General features: G+C 35.4%; 1 protein-coding gene across 1 annotated transcript in view; it reads left to right on the top strand.

Annotated features, from left to right (window-relative positions):
- The first annotated feature begins 1,651 nt into the window (after positions 1-1,651).
- LOC127844326 (rho family-interacting cell polarization regulator 2-like) overlaps positions 1,652-14,556 on the top strand; it is a 67,524-nt gene continuing 54,619 nt past the window's right edge. The window contains 1 exon segment of the mRNA XM_052374436.1: positions 1,652-1,706. Within this exon segment, the coding sequence (XP_052230396.1) occupies positions 1,667-1,706 (40 nt within the window). The 5' untranslated portion in view covers positions 1,652-1,666.

The raw sequence follows: 14,556 nt of genomic DNA, 5'->3' as shown, positions 1-14,556 counted from the left end.
AGGTAGTACGATAGATCTTATTGGGTCAGAACATAGTACTTTAGAGCTTAATGGGAATGACGATGGTACTGTAGAACATATTGGAAAAGAAGATAGTACTATAGAGCTTACTGGGAAAGAAGATAGTACAAAAAAACTTTCTGGGAAAGAAGATAATACAATAGGTCTTATTGGGAAAGAAGATAGTATAATAGAGCTTACTAGGAAAGGAGATTCTATAGAGCTTACTCGAAAAGAGTCTGATTGTTTAAATTTGGAAGATAGAGAATCTTTCTTGGAAAAGAAAGATATAATTGGTATTCTGCTTTCTGTAGAAGAGAAACTTGAGAATGAAAGCCAAAAAGGTGATGACATTGTTTTATCTGCAGATCATTCAGATAAAATAGTAAACCATGTGGCAAACAGCTATGGTCTGGGCATTGATAATACTATCTATTCTTTACAGAATGATATGGATAATGACGATGGACGTGTCCATTCTGATTTTGAGGTGTCTGAGCTGCCTAAAATAGTTCATGAGAATATTATTATAAATGGAAAATCTATTGATGATGATTTTCAACACAGACAAAATTGCTTTGGTCTGTTCGAAATGGGTTTGGTTTCACAACACTGTGACCTTGAAGTTGATGAGCATTTAAAACTACAAAATTGCATGAACATACAAATAGGAACAGACATTGATAAACACAATTTTGTTTATGATAACAATGGAAAGTGTTTGGGTGATCTACTTGATCCTGATATAATGAAACAAGATAATTTTGAAATTGGAACAGATGTTGATATGTTTATGAATCTTTACTTTGATGCAGATGGCAAATTTGAGAGAGATACTCAAAGCAAAGTGAATGATTTTAAGCCTCAAGTAAATATGTCAGATATTGATGACAATCAACTATGTATTGATGCACAACCAAATTTAGACACCGAAGAAGACAGTGGAAACATGGGTATGGATTTTGTTGCTGGTGTAAACAATTTGCTGGAATATGAGAAACCATTAACAGATGATTCAGATGATGAAACTGAAGGTAGCATTATCATAGATTATTCCAGTTTTATTTCCTATCTTGAGGAAAAAATAAGTGAACTTAGTGAAGATGAACAAAATGAAAATATGAATGTAACTAATGCTAGTGTTTCAACAGCGACTGAGCACTACTCTGAACAACTCGAGCATAATAATTTAAATAACATTAAAACAGATATCAAGACTAGAAGAGATAATTTTGAAAATGGAGAAGTGCATTATGCAGCAAATAATGATGAAGTTGAACATCTTGAATATCAGGCTAGTGACAAGGAAGAACTTATTGATCCAAATATCCACTTAATAAACATTGATGAACCCGGATTTGTAAATGATATGTTAGAAAATGCTGAAAAACAGCTTTTCGAAAGGTCAAATTTTATATGTAAAAAGTCTGGTATTTCGTTTGAGCAAATATCAGATGAACTAAATGGTGGCACCATCACTGAAAATGTGCATACAAACAAGACTGAGGCACAGGTATTAGAAATGCATTCAAGAGACATTTCTTGCCAAGAAGAACTTCATGGCAAACATTTAATGAGTATTTCTCTAAATGATCTTTTGCCACTTGAAACAGGTGATATTATAAAAGAGCAGTTTGAGAAATTCAAGGAAACTTTTAACTTGGAGATGGAGCAGAACAAAGAAATTATGATCTTGGTGCTTGTGGGTAAGTCATGAATGTACACTCTACGAAAGTTGTTATTGTCAGTACATTGCAACTTCATTATATTTCGGTCCGTTATATCCTGATGTCCAATATATCTCTATGTGGCCGTGGACCCCTTTTTTTCACCCACTCAAATTTTCTGTCTAATCTGATATTCATAAATCTAGTTTGGTACAAATTGTTTGGCTTCATTTTGCATCACATTCACGCGCGTGTGTACTGCGATAAAAAACCCACTTGCTAAACATCAAATGTAATTTTGCTGTCACCTTTCACAACATTCTCTATTGAATTTGCTTTGAACTGACATTAATGCCTGAGCTGTCAATCACTTTTTTCTTGGTAATCATATCAGCTAATCAGTGCTCAGGCCGCTAAATACACACAGTCGCCACATGAAGGTGCATACAATCGCTAAATACACACAGTCGCCACATGAAGGTGCATACAACCGCTAAATACACACAGTCCCCACATGAAGGTGCATACAACCGCTAAATACACAGTCGCCACATGAAGGTGCATACAATAACTGTAAATGTCACAGATCAATACTGACCGATCTTAACACCATTTGCGAGTAAGATACAGCGTAAACGACATGTATTTAATTTAGAGGAAAATTTTGCATTGTTTTTGCACTACCAATTTTTTATCCAAAATAAAGATCTTAGAGTGAGTTGTCTCTCATACCCTGAGTATTTTTTATTCAGAATTCAAAATACATATATTAAACCATGATGTTTCCACAAGGGGGAATTATGTGATATTGTACATGAGGTCTAATTTTTGAATGCTTTCAATTCAGTATTTTGTCATCTTTCTTAAACAATAAGAATTGGCAATGTTTTTCGTATAACAAATTCTATTATAGGCATTTTAAAATACTTATATGGAATAAGGTTTTTATGTCATGCGTATGTGTAACACATGGATAGAACACATAATGCAATAAGGTAGGTAAATAGCGTGTTTTGAAATTGCCAAACTATGCTAACCTGAATACATGTACATGCATGAATGACCTGTCAAGTGAAATGGTGCACAGTATATATCGCAATCCTTGGATCCCAGAAACGGCAATAACAGAGTTTCAGTGTATTTATTTTTTGGACCACTTTTTACTCGCAAGACATACATTGTGCATGAAGATATTTATTTAAGATTCGTAAATAACACCAAAAAAATATGTTGTATCCAAATAAAAAAGTGCCATTTATATAGATTCTTAAAAGATTAAGTTTACCCAACATTAAACTAGAGCTTTGTCACAGACGTGACGTATACCCCCACATGCCGCATTGACACCGACTATTTTGCATGCTGTCTTCACAAAACAAGAGAATCAAATTTATGGCAATTTTTAAGAATTATAATGCCATTATTATTTATGGCTATTTCGACCTTTGAACTCTTGAATTCTTTCGCATGACATACCATCCAAATTTATGGCCATTTTTTTACTTTTGAACTCCAAGTGTGACCTAGACCTTGGAGTTATCGACATAATTCTTTTGCATGACACATCCTTCCAATGATTGTAAACAAATGTCCCGGTATTTTTAAAATCTCACAATAAATGACATAGTAATGGCCCGGAAAAGATCATTTATGGCCATTTTTGACCTTTTAACTCACAGTGTGACCTTGAGGTTGCAGATATCGACGTAATTCTTTCGCTCGACACACCGTCCAATGATGATGAACAAATGTGCCAAATGATTTTAAAATCTCACAATGAACAACATAGTTATGGCCCTGACAAGCTCATTAATGGCCATTTTTTACCTTTGAACTCAAAGTGTGACCTTGACCTTGGAGTTATCGACGTAATTTTTTCGCGCGACACACCGTCCAATGATGGTGAACAAATATGACAAATGCTCACAATGAATAACATAGTAATGGCCCGGACAAGCTCATTTATGGCCATTTTTGACCTTTGAACTCAAAGTGTGACCTTGACCTTTGAGGTTTTGATGTAATTCTTTCGCGCGACACACTGTTCAATCATGGTGAACAAATGTGCCAAATGATTTTAAAATCTCACAATGAAGGACATAGTTATTGCCCAGACAAGCTCATTTATGGCCATTTTTAATCTTTGAACTCAAAGTGTGACCTTGACCTTCAAGATATTGACGTAATTCTTTCGCGCGACACACCGTCCCATGATGGTGAACAAATTTGCCAAATGATTTTAAAATCTCACAATAAATGATAAAGTTATGGCCCGGACAAGCATTTGACCCTTGAACTCCAAGTGTGACCTTGACCTTGGAGTTATTGACATACTTCTTTCACGTGACACACCGTCCCATGATGGTGAACAAATGTACCAAGTTATTTTAAAATCTAATGATAAATGCCATAGTTATGGTCCGGACAAACTTTCGGTTTAAAACACACTAAGTGACTCCATGACCTAGTTTTTGACCCGGCATGACCCATATTCAAACTTGACCTAAACATCATCAAGATACAACTTGTGACCAAATTTGTTGAAGATCGGATGAAATTTCGGGACAGACCGACAGATCGACCGACAGACCGGCAAATGGTAATGGGGGTATAAAAAAAGTTGTGTTGGTCTAATTTAAAGGAAAATGCCTCAAGATCATATGAAAAAAATATGAATTAGGGAAGTAGTGGTGAACTATCAGGATGCATGTCTTATGTTATATGAATTACAGATGATGATCAGTGCTACAGCAGCTCTAAACAGCATGTCAGAATTCAGCGATCAGTGTTACAGCAACTCTAAACAGCATGTCAGAATTTGGCAGATGATGTAGTAATTTACGTATTTGAAATGGCTGGGAGTCAAACTGAAGCCATTAACATTCAAGGCACTTCACTGACTGATATAGCCCAGTATTTCATTTCTAAATAGCTTCAGCCTCTTGTGGAAAGGATGACATTGTGCAGGCTTCCCACATTGGTTGTGGATTGTCTGTTGAAAATGATCTTATTGGTATACTCATGGATTCATGAATTGATGCTGATTGTATGGGAAAGTTATGTGAGTAATCAGGGAGGGGGTAAGGGGCTTAAAGCCAATTTTTGTAGAGAAATAATCAAGCAACATGTTTGATAAAAAATAGAGAATTATAATGATATAAATAATATTCTTTTGTGACTTAACGTATTTAGAAAAAGCAAAGTAATGAAACATCATGTTTTAATGATCACAGATACTGACAGTCTGTAAAACTATTATTATGACCTCTGAATGCCAGCTTGTCTGATGAAAATGATCACAGCATAATTATGCACAATTGATTTGCTCAGTCCCAAAACATGTGTTTTCAAGTTTCCTAAGCCGCTTTCAATAAACCAGAGTTCAAGGTAAGCTATTCAGTGTGCAGTGCCTTCCTCTGTAAATCTGAGTCAAGTAGGAACAAGAAATATCTTTAAAAAAGATATACGGGGTTGATTGTGGTTGGAGTTGGTGCAAGGTAAAGTCAGTTCAATGAATGAGATCAAAGATAGCGATTGTCTTTTTCTGTGCAGTTCTTAGCTGCATCACACGCAGTACAGGATGTTAAGCGGAGTTTTTGCGGCTTATTTTATATTATTACATATTGCTGGTCATAAACCTATAGATACAAAACAGAAAACCAAAAGAAGAATGGAAGTGAAATTAAAACATATGGCCACACGCGAAGTATCTGAACAAATTTTAAATATATATACACGCGTTCTTCGAACAAACCTGTTTTAGTGGTTTGTCGGGCATTGCTATTTGATTCGATAATTAACAGTATCGAGAATCATCGCGCTCATGCTTAATACATAAGTCAATATGGTGGAATAATTCTTGTTAAATTAATCAAAAAAATATTTATCATGGTATTGTTGAAAACACATTAAGAATCTATTATTGACATACCAAATTTATATCGCTGAATATCTTCATTTAACATATTTTTGGTCTAAAGAAAAATCCACTTCACTTAGTTCACGAGATAGTGTCTATATTATATAATGATTATTTTACTGGCCGCGAACTGCCCCTGATACCTTGCGGTTTGGAATGCAATGCATTAAAGTGAGGCCATGCTTCCACTGCTGGAACGACGGCTTGTTTAAAACTTTATACTTTTACATGTTAAATGTTCAATGTCAATTGACCAAAACGAATATCAGGATGGAGAAAAACGATACTTTTATGAACTTAAATATACTAGTACAAAGACATGAATATGGAAGTAATTACTAAATATGAGAACATTATAGCCTTTAAGTACAAACGCTCTGGCGCTGGCAATCCTCTGAAAACAAAGTTGCACACACAAACTGTATTGATGTCAAGAGTTGAATGTAAAACTGTTCTATCTATCAAGCATTTTCATTAGAGATAAAATTGTTTCATGCTGAACACACAGTAAAACAGTGTTACAAAGACGCGGTCATGTTTCCAATGTTCTGGTGGTATGCTCAAATCAGCCAATGGAATAAATGAAGTGTATTCATTTGGCCCAGCTGCGGAAATTTTATTTGAATTTTATTGGACACTTACAAAGGTCAGGTAAGGTCAAAAGTGACGCTAAACAGCTACGCCAAAAAATAGGCCAAATGAGATAGAAAGTTACTGAACTCTCTTAATGTGTCAATTAGACAAAGTCTGCACAGGCTAATCAGGGAAGACACTTTCCACCTAAACTGGATTGTTGCTAAGACAAGACATTCTTGAAACGAAAAATATCATTAAAGCGGAAAGTATTGTCCCTGATTAGCCTGTGCGGACTGCATGAAACCTGAACAGACTGTGAATTAAACACAGGCTGTTCTGGTTTAATGCTGGTTGCTAAAGCCATTTTCACTTTGCTTCTAATGGGGGGGGGGGGGGGGGGGGAAGGTTAATGCATGTGTGTAAAGTGTTGTGTTAGATAACCCTGTGCAGTCTGCACAGGCTAATCAGGGAGAACAATTTCAGCTTTTATGGTATCTTTTGTTCAAAGTATTTCTCTTCGAAGCGCACACTTTACGCACATGCATGAACACCCCCTTTTCGTATAGTGCGGCTGAGATATTGCGGTTTAGAACTTTCATCTACCATTCAACATTGAGTCAATTACTGAAGACACTAGAAACTGTGAGTCATGAAAGTCATTTCAAGTGTCACAAAGTGTCCACCATCCGGGTTGGTAAAGAAATTAGCCTTTCATATCATAAATAAACAACATACAACATGGGAAAGTAAACTGCAATTAATGTTATTTGAAACAATTTTTTATCCGAACCTCAAAATTCAACTTGAGTATGTTTACTTTTACTTGATAGTTATGAGAAGGTGTGGCAGATTGTAGATGGAATCATTGAAGTCAAAACCACTCCATTTAATAGTTAAGAGCATGCGTTCTGGGAAAAAAGGACATTCAGACACATACAATACACTATTCTTGTAATGTTTAAGCTATATAAACATTGGTACAGGGCAATAAACTCATAGGAATATCCTTGCTATTGATTATTGTAAATCTGACTCACTTCCATGTTCATACTGTACCATAGCTGTACCTTAGCCGTCAGTAATAATGTTAGGTATTGAAAGTAGCCGTCAATGATGATGTTAGACATTGAAATACAAGACTGTGCGATGCCTGTGACAAGTTTGTTTTACTAGGGAACTATGTTTGTAGGCAACATGCAGCGGTGACTCCTGGCATTGATTTTTGGGGTTAGATACCTGGAGTATTATTAATTGTGAGTCACTTGAGCCTGAAGATTATTTCTCTTGATTGCTGGTTATAATTTTGTGCCAGATATATGTCTCAAGTGTGTTGTTGTTTCTTCATCGGGATTGTTGCAGAGTTTTTCCTAGCAATGTAAAACAGTTTGACATTAAGTATAATTGTCCCACATACATTTCTTGGAAAGCATTTAATGTCAAAAGTGAGAAGTGTCTTTTATATTGTTAGTTATATTAGCTAATTACAAGACTGTGTATTTGTTCTATTGTGACTTAGAAGATAGGAAATACATCTTGTAGATATGGATATGTAACTGGATAAAAATCTGGAATGTGTTTGAAAGTGTTATAGTTTTCATTGACTATCACTTATATTGTGGGTTACATGTTATGGTAAGTTTTTTATTTTAGTAAGCTCATGGTTAGAAGATTTGTATGCCCCGGATCGAATGATGGTGGGTATATTGTTTTTGGCCTGTCTGTGTGTCTGTCTGTCTGTCTGTCTTATTCATTTATTCATTCATTCATTCATTCATTTATTGTATGTGTGTCCCAAAACTTTTACCTTGGTCATAACTTTTGCAATATTGAAGATAGCAACTTGATATTTGGCATGCACGTGTATCTCATGGAGCTGCACATTCTGAGTGGTGAAAGGTCAAGGTCATCCTTCAAGGTCAAAGGTCAAATAAATGGCTTCAAAGTGGCGCAATAGGGGGCATTGTGTTTCTGACAAACACTGTCACATCTCTTGTTTCTATTCTCTTTGTGTAAACATTGTTTTATAGTTGTATACTTGCATCTTAGTATGATGGCTAATTTCAACAATTACCTTATTTATTTTTTTCTTGGGAAAAATTGATAAAAGTTTGAGATACGATGCTGTTTACATGTATCGTTTTGAAGAATGTATACATTTTATTTTTAATAAAAAAGTAGGCTGCTGCATAGTGTGAGCATGACAAAGTAAACAATAATTACACCCCCACAAACGAAGTTTTGGGGGGTATATAGGAGTCACAGAGCTTGTCTGTCTGTCTGTCGGTCGGTCTGTCCCTTTTAAGTGTCCGCTCTCTAATTCAAGTTGTTTTCATCAGATCTTCACCAAACTTGGTCAGATGTTGTATCTAGATGATGTATAGGTCAAGTTCGAATGTGGGTCATGCCTGGTCAAAAACAAGGTAACGGGATCACTTAGTGCGTTTTAAACATTCAGCATGAAGTCCACTCTCTTATTCAAGTAGTTTTCATCCGATCTTCACCAAACTTTGTCAGAAGTTGGTTCTAGATGATGTCTAGGCCAAGTTCGAACATGGGTCATGGCAGGTCAAAAACTAGGTCACGGGGTCACTTAGTGCGTTTTAAACATTGAGCATGGTGTCCGCTCTCTAATTCAAGTAGTCATCCCATCTTCACCAAACTTGGTCAGAAGATCTAGATGATGTTAGGTTAAGTTTGAATATGGGTCATGTCGGATAAAAAAGTAGGTCACGGTGTCACTTAGTGCGTTTTAAACATTCAGCATGTTATCGGTTTCTAATTCAAGTAGTTTTCATCCAATATATCTTCATCAAACTTGGTCAGAAGTTTTATCTAGATGATCTCTACGCCAAGTTTGAACATTGGCCATGCCGGACCAGAAACTAGGTCCAGGGGTCACTTAGTGCGTTTTTTTACATTCAGCATGTTGTCCGCTCTCTAATTCAAGTAGTTATCATCCGATCTTCACCAAACTTGGTCAGAAGTTTTATCTAGATGATTTTAAGGCCAAGTTAGAACATGGACCATGCCAGATCAAAAACTAGGTCACGGGGTCACTTAGTATGTTTTACACATTCAGCATGTTGTCTGCTCTCTAATTCAAGTAGTTTTCATCCGATCTTCACCACACTTGATCAGAAGTTGTACTTAGATGATGTGTAGGTCAAGTTTGAACATGGGCCATGCTGGGTCAAAAGCTAGGTCACGGGGTCACTTAGTGTGTTTTAAACATTGAGCATGGTGTTCGCTGTTTTTTGTGAAGACAACATGCAAAATATTCTGTGTCAATGCGGCATGTAGGGGTATTTGTCACGTCTGTAACAAAGCTCTAGTTGTTTCAGAAATGTTTTCTGTACTCACATAAGCTGAAATTCCAAGCCTTTCTTAGCAAAAGAGATTGGGAATTGGGCTGAATTTCAATCTCAAATATACAAAAATAAACTGGTTAAGAACTACTGACAAAGATTTTGATGAAATCGTATTAAGGAAAGACAACTATGTATTACTATTTGTTATAAAAGCCCTGCTCACTGCTGTTCAAGTTATTTCTGTACGTTGCCATCCATATGTATTGTTGCGAAAGATTGACCTCAGCAAATATATGCAGACACATGGGTCTCCTTGAGTTGACCCCAAATATACAGAGTATATATTATAGAATATTCTCCAGCCTCCATAACTTATGTGGTAAGTGTGTGATTGGTTCAATGGAGTTATTTCCTGTTTAAGTATGCACTAATTGGTGGCTGATTCATATGGCCTGTCACATGTGTGTCTGGATTTCTCTCTTGCAATCAATTGTGCACAGTAAGGCTGAAGTACCAGGTGGCTTGAAATGACCGAGGTACACCATTTACACTATTCTTTCTTGACATTTAAGGGCATTAATACTGAATTGAATGTAGCACTAATGGAGTTTTACACTTTTTTGATTATCCTTTACACTTCAGCTGCTTCAAAGTTCATATATAACATTAGCCCCTTGTTGACTTTTTACCTTGTTCAGTGTCTGTCATCTTTTTGTCCACTCTGTTACCTATATTGGTCCTGTCTTATGACTTGTCTTATGAGACATTAAACTTGTAAAAATACCATTTTTGAAGAAAGAAAATCACAAAGCACCAACATCGCCTGAACCACTGTCTGTTTCACTGACCATTGACACAAACTTGTCGAGCAAAATTCTCACAAATTTTTCTACAAACAATATTCAAGCTTGCTTAAATTGTTGGTGATGCAGGGCTGCAAATAGCTGTTCATAGATATTGACGCGACTGTTAGTAATATTTCTTTATAGTATAGGTCATGGGCAAACGGTTAATCATTTCAATAATACATATTGTATGCATCAACTTAAGATCGTGCTTCAAAATCAATTTGAAATAGGCTTTATGTACAGTTACAAAGGACTGATACATGCTTACTGTATTTACTGTTTGTATTCTGTGTATGTCGCTTCTAGTTTAAACTCGATTGCATCGAAAGCCTAAGGCTTATATAAACGCTCTTGAGTCCGTTTCCTGGGCCTAGAACCAGTACTTGGTGTCTTTGGGGGAGAATTAAAGAACGCTCTCACGGTGGAGATCGAACCCGTGACCTCCCGGTCGCTAGGCGGACACCATATCCTTTACACCACGGCAACCTTCTGGCTTCTGTGAAATATAGATGGAGTAGTCCAACTTGTTGATGCTCTCAAATATTAAGCTACTTTTTAAATTGGGAATATTTGGAGCGTCCAACGGCTGAACCATTCAATTAATTGTGGGAATTTTTCCTTCTTTGTCTATATTGTTGCGCAAGGATTTTTTGCGCAACATTCAAGCCCCAATATAAGACACTTAATATCAACGTATTGCAATAATATTTACATACCTGTGTAGATAATTCATTTCTCGATAATATTCCGTAAAAATTATGTAATGACACTTTGAATTTTGCACGCCTGATCAATTTAAATCCACCCACTATTCAATTTTTAAATATCTCTCGATTCGCTCGCTGTGTAGATATAAATCGATAACACGACCTTGATGTAAAGCATCTGGTTTAAATGCGGAAGAATAAACAGCGTAAAATACAGTTTGCGCTCATCTGTTCTGGTGCAGAGCGTTACATTGTAAACCGATGTTATTATACTTTTCTGGATTAATTTAGCATTGTTTTTTTTCTAAAGTGACAATTAAAAAGTTCGGAAATGAATTACATCTATTATTTTTATACTGTACATAAATAATATTGATACAGATCGTACAGTATACCATCCTATGTAACGTAGAATGTAAGTACTTAAAACAACACAGACAGAGGTGCCAAAAAGACATGCATAAAAACTTGCTGAAACGAAGAACAGTGAATAGAAACTGCACCATATCTGTTTTGAACATTGCTTATTTAATGGAAAAGATTAGCATACTAGATCTAGTTAGGTAAAAGTCGGTGTTAAATGCTCTTGTTAAATAAAATTACGCGTACACGTTACATCGTAATGCCTTCTTCTGATTGGTTCATATTTAAATCAGTTTCATGACATGGCTACAGGTCAGTGATTGTTTTGCGATTTAAGCAGAAGTTTAACTGATGAATTTATGCCTTTCTAACTTCAATTCGACGATATTTGAGGTAAAAATGGACTTCTTAACCAAAACTGAATGAGTTGGTAATGTTATTTTGCAATTTCACGCAAATTGATGAAAATTTAAACTTTCTGGTTTCCAACACATTTTTGACTTTTCCCCGATGAGACGTTCCAAAGAATTTAGCCCATATAAAAAGTATCTCTAAATTCTTTCCTCGTCTTATAAATGAGACTATACTTGGAGCATCCACTTTTCAAGTTTCAACTAATTATTGTATGATTATTACTACACCTTGCCACACAAAAGGTCATGCAGCATTCAACTGTGTGGGTGGGTGGGGTGGGGGGATATTCATATGTGACAACCTCTTGTTTTTAGCTAAGAAATCAGTGGTAACTTAAAGTTGTACGAAGATTTTAATGCTGCCGCAGAGTAAACATATGTAACTTGTCAGTGTGGAAGAACATAGGTATGTACTACCAGAATCTTTTGTTTTCAAATTTTGTTAATCCACTTGACGTATCTCGCTGAAACTTTGACAGTTAAATAACATTAAGTGGATATAAAAGTAAATGAAAATAGCTTTTGCTGTTTTTCCTGTGACAAGTTTTTGCAGAATCATGCCACTTTGTTGGTTTTAACATTTTATAGTGTAATTATAGTCTCAAAACTGTTATGTTTTTTACTCCTCTTTACCTATTTGGCGGTTCTCTATCAAACTCCCAAATTTGCCAAATTTTTCTTTTTTTATGATACTAAGTGGTTTTCTGTTGATAATTTTAGTTTGCATAGACTCTAATCTTGATGAAAATTTGGATATAGAAGCTTGCGTGGAAACCTAGTTGGGAATTATATTTTGGTTAAGTAAAGTCAAGGTCAAGGTCACTGTAAAAAATAGAATAATAAAAGAACTGTTTCCACTCAAAAACTTGGTTTCAGATATTGCACTAAAATTGTATGTGTGTGAGTGTATATTCCATGCAGATGTATCTTGGGAATTAATTTAGGTTAATTCAGGTCAAGGTCAATGTTGCTGTTACCAAAAATGGAAAAACAACAAACATGTGGTTGAAAGTCAATAACTTAAGTTTGCACATTTGCACTAAACAATCTTAGCTAGTCTATTTTTCTTTAAAAAAATAACTCCACTGAAGATCTTAAGTTTTGAATTGTCTAATTGAAGTAAATTTATAGTAGAACTGTTGAAAGTTTGTTTTTGTGGCATGATATGTTTCTTGACAGGTGTATTTCTTTGTGAGATAATCCAACAAATTACTTCTTAAACTTCAAGCCATTTCCATGGATGCATTCTACACATTTCTAGACAAACGAACTTTGATATTGTTCCAATTTTTAGCACGACAAAATTCTGAAATCAATTAATTTGGACTTGATTGGGTTTTTATGCCAGTTGAGGTGATATCAAGAGGGGTTGAGATGATATCCTGCTGAAACAAGTAAATGCTTTGAGGTTTATTAATTTTATAATAAAGCTGTGAAATAAAACACAACATTTTTATGCCAATTAATTCATGCAGCTTGTGAGAAAGTGTAAAACATGTGATAAGGATGTAACAGAGACCTGTGGAATCTGCAAGCACATGTAGAACAGAGTGGAGCAGAAAGCTTTGCTTTGATGGTTATGTCTGATGTTAATGGCAAGAGGCATTTGTTAGATGTGCATGATGTTTGGAATGGTTTGCTGGCAAAGTGTTGTTTTGTGATGTAAAGAATATAACTATGAAAAACCATCATTTTGTTTAACAACTGGATTTATTAACAATGTTGTAAGTTGTGATCAAATGTTTGGGCTTGAGTTTATCCTTAAATATATTTCTTATGAAGTGCTTCATGGATGTGATAGAAATTTTATGGAAATATTTCAGAGTATTATAAGGTTTGTGTTTTCAGAACTTTAAAATTATGTATAACAATTATGTAGAATATTATTATGTTTCTGTAGACCTTCAATTTTCTGATATTTTTCAAGGATCCCATTTTGCATTAGTATTCACGATATATCTATTCCCTGTCATGTTACTTACTTTGATGTTAAATAAATTTAATACCTGGTTATTAAGTAAACTGTAGAGGAGGTGTTCCCGGTGCAGGGCTCCAAGGCAAGACTACTAGAACACTGGCACAGTGCGCTTACATGCCAGCCAACCTTACCCATATTCAACAAACAATTCTGGGACTTAAGACTAAGACTAAAGAATATTCTTCAAACTGGAATATTCAAAAATTGCTTTCATGTTGAGTAAAATTGGCATTAACTGCCTTTATCCTCATCATTCTCCACTTACACGCCCGTTAATCACGGGCGCCACCTCTTTTTTGAGATGCATTAATAAATGAGCCAATGCAACTTACGAGGTGGCGCTAATAGGCCGGGATTTTTTGAAATTTCATGGATAATTTTACTGGATGATAAGGTTTTGTATGTTTTTTTTCAGCATAATATATATGGCATTATTTTTAAAATCAGGCAATAAAGTGCGATTCAGCAAAGATGAATCATCCAAAAATGTACAGAAACATAAATTCTCAACTCATTTAAAAAGGTGCAAACCTTTATAAGTTGTGGCATGGTGAATAAGCATTTCAGTGAGTTTTTCCCGTGTGACAATCAAATTTCCACCCAATTAAATTGCTTACAACATCAAACGATTGTGTACACCATATATTAGATGCTTCATGCACAAAAATATTGGCTTCTTGCTGATGTAATAGATAATTAAGCATTTTTCCAAAAGAGATGGAGCCAATGCTTAGGAGGTGGCGCTAATGATAGGAGGTGGCACCAATGCAGGATGTA

The sequence above is a fragment of the Dreissena polymorpha genome, chromosome 1 (assembly GCF_020536995.1).
Source record: "Dreissena polymorpha isolate Duluth1 chromosome 1, UMN_Dpol_1.0, whole genome shotgun sequence".
NCBI lineage: Eukaryota > Metazoa > Mollusca > Bivalvia > Myida > Dreissenidae > Dreissena > Dreissena polymorpha.
Note: the sequence above shows the minus strand (reverse complement) of the source record. Positions and strands in the feature narration are given on the sequence as shown.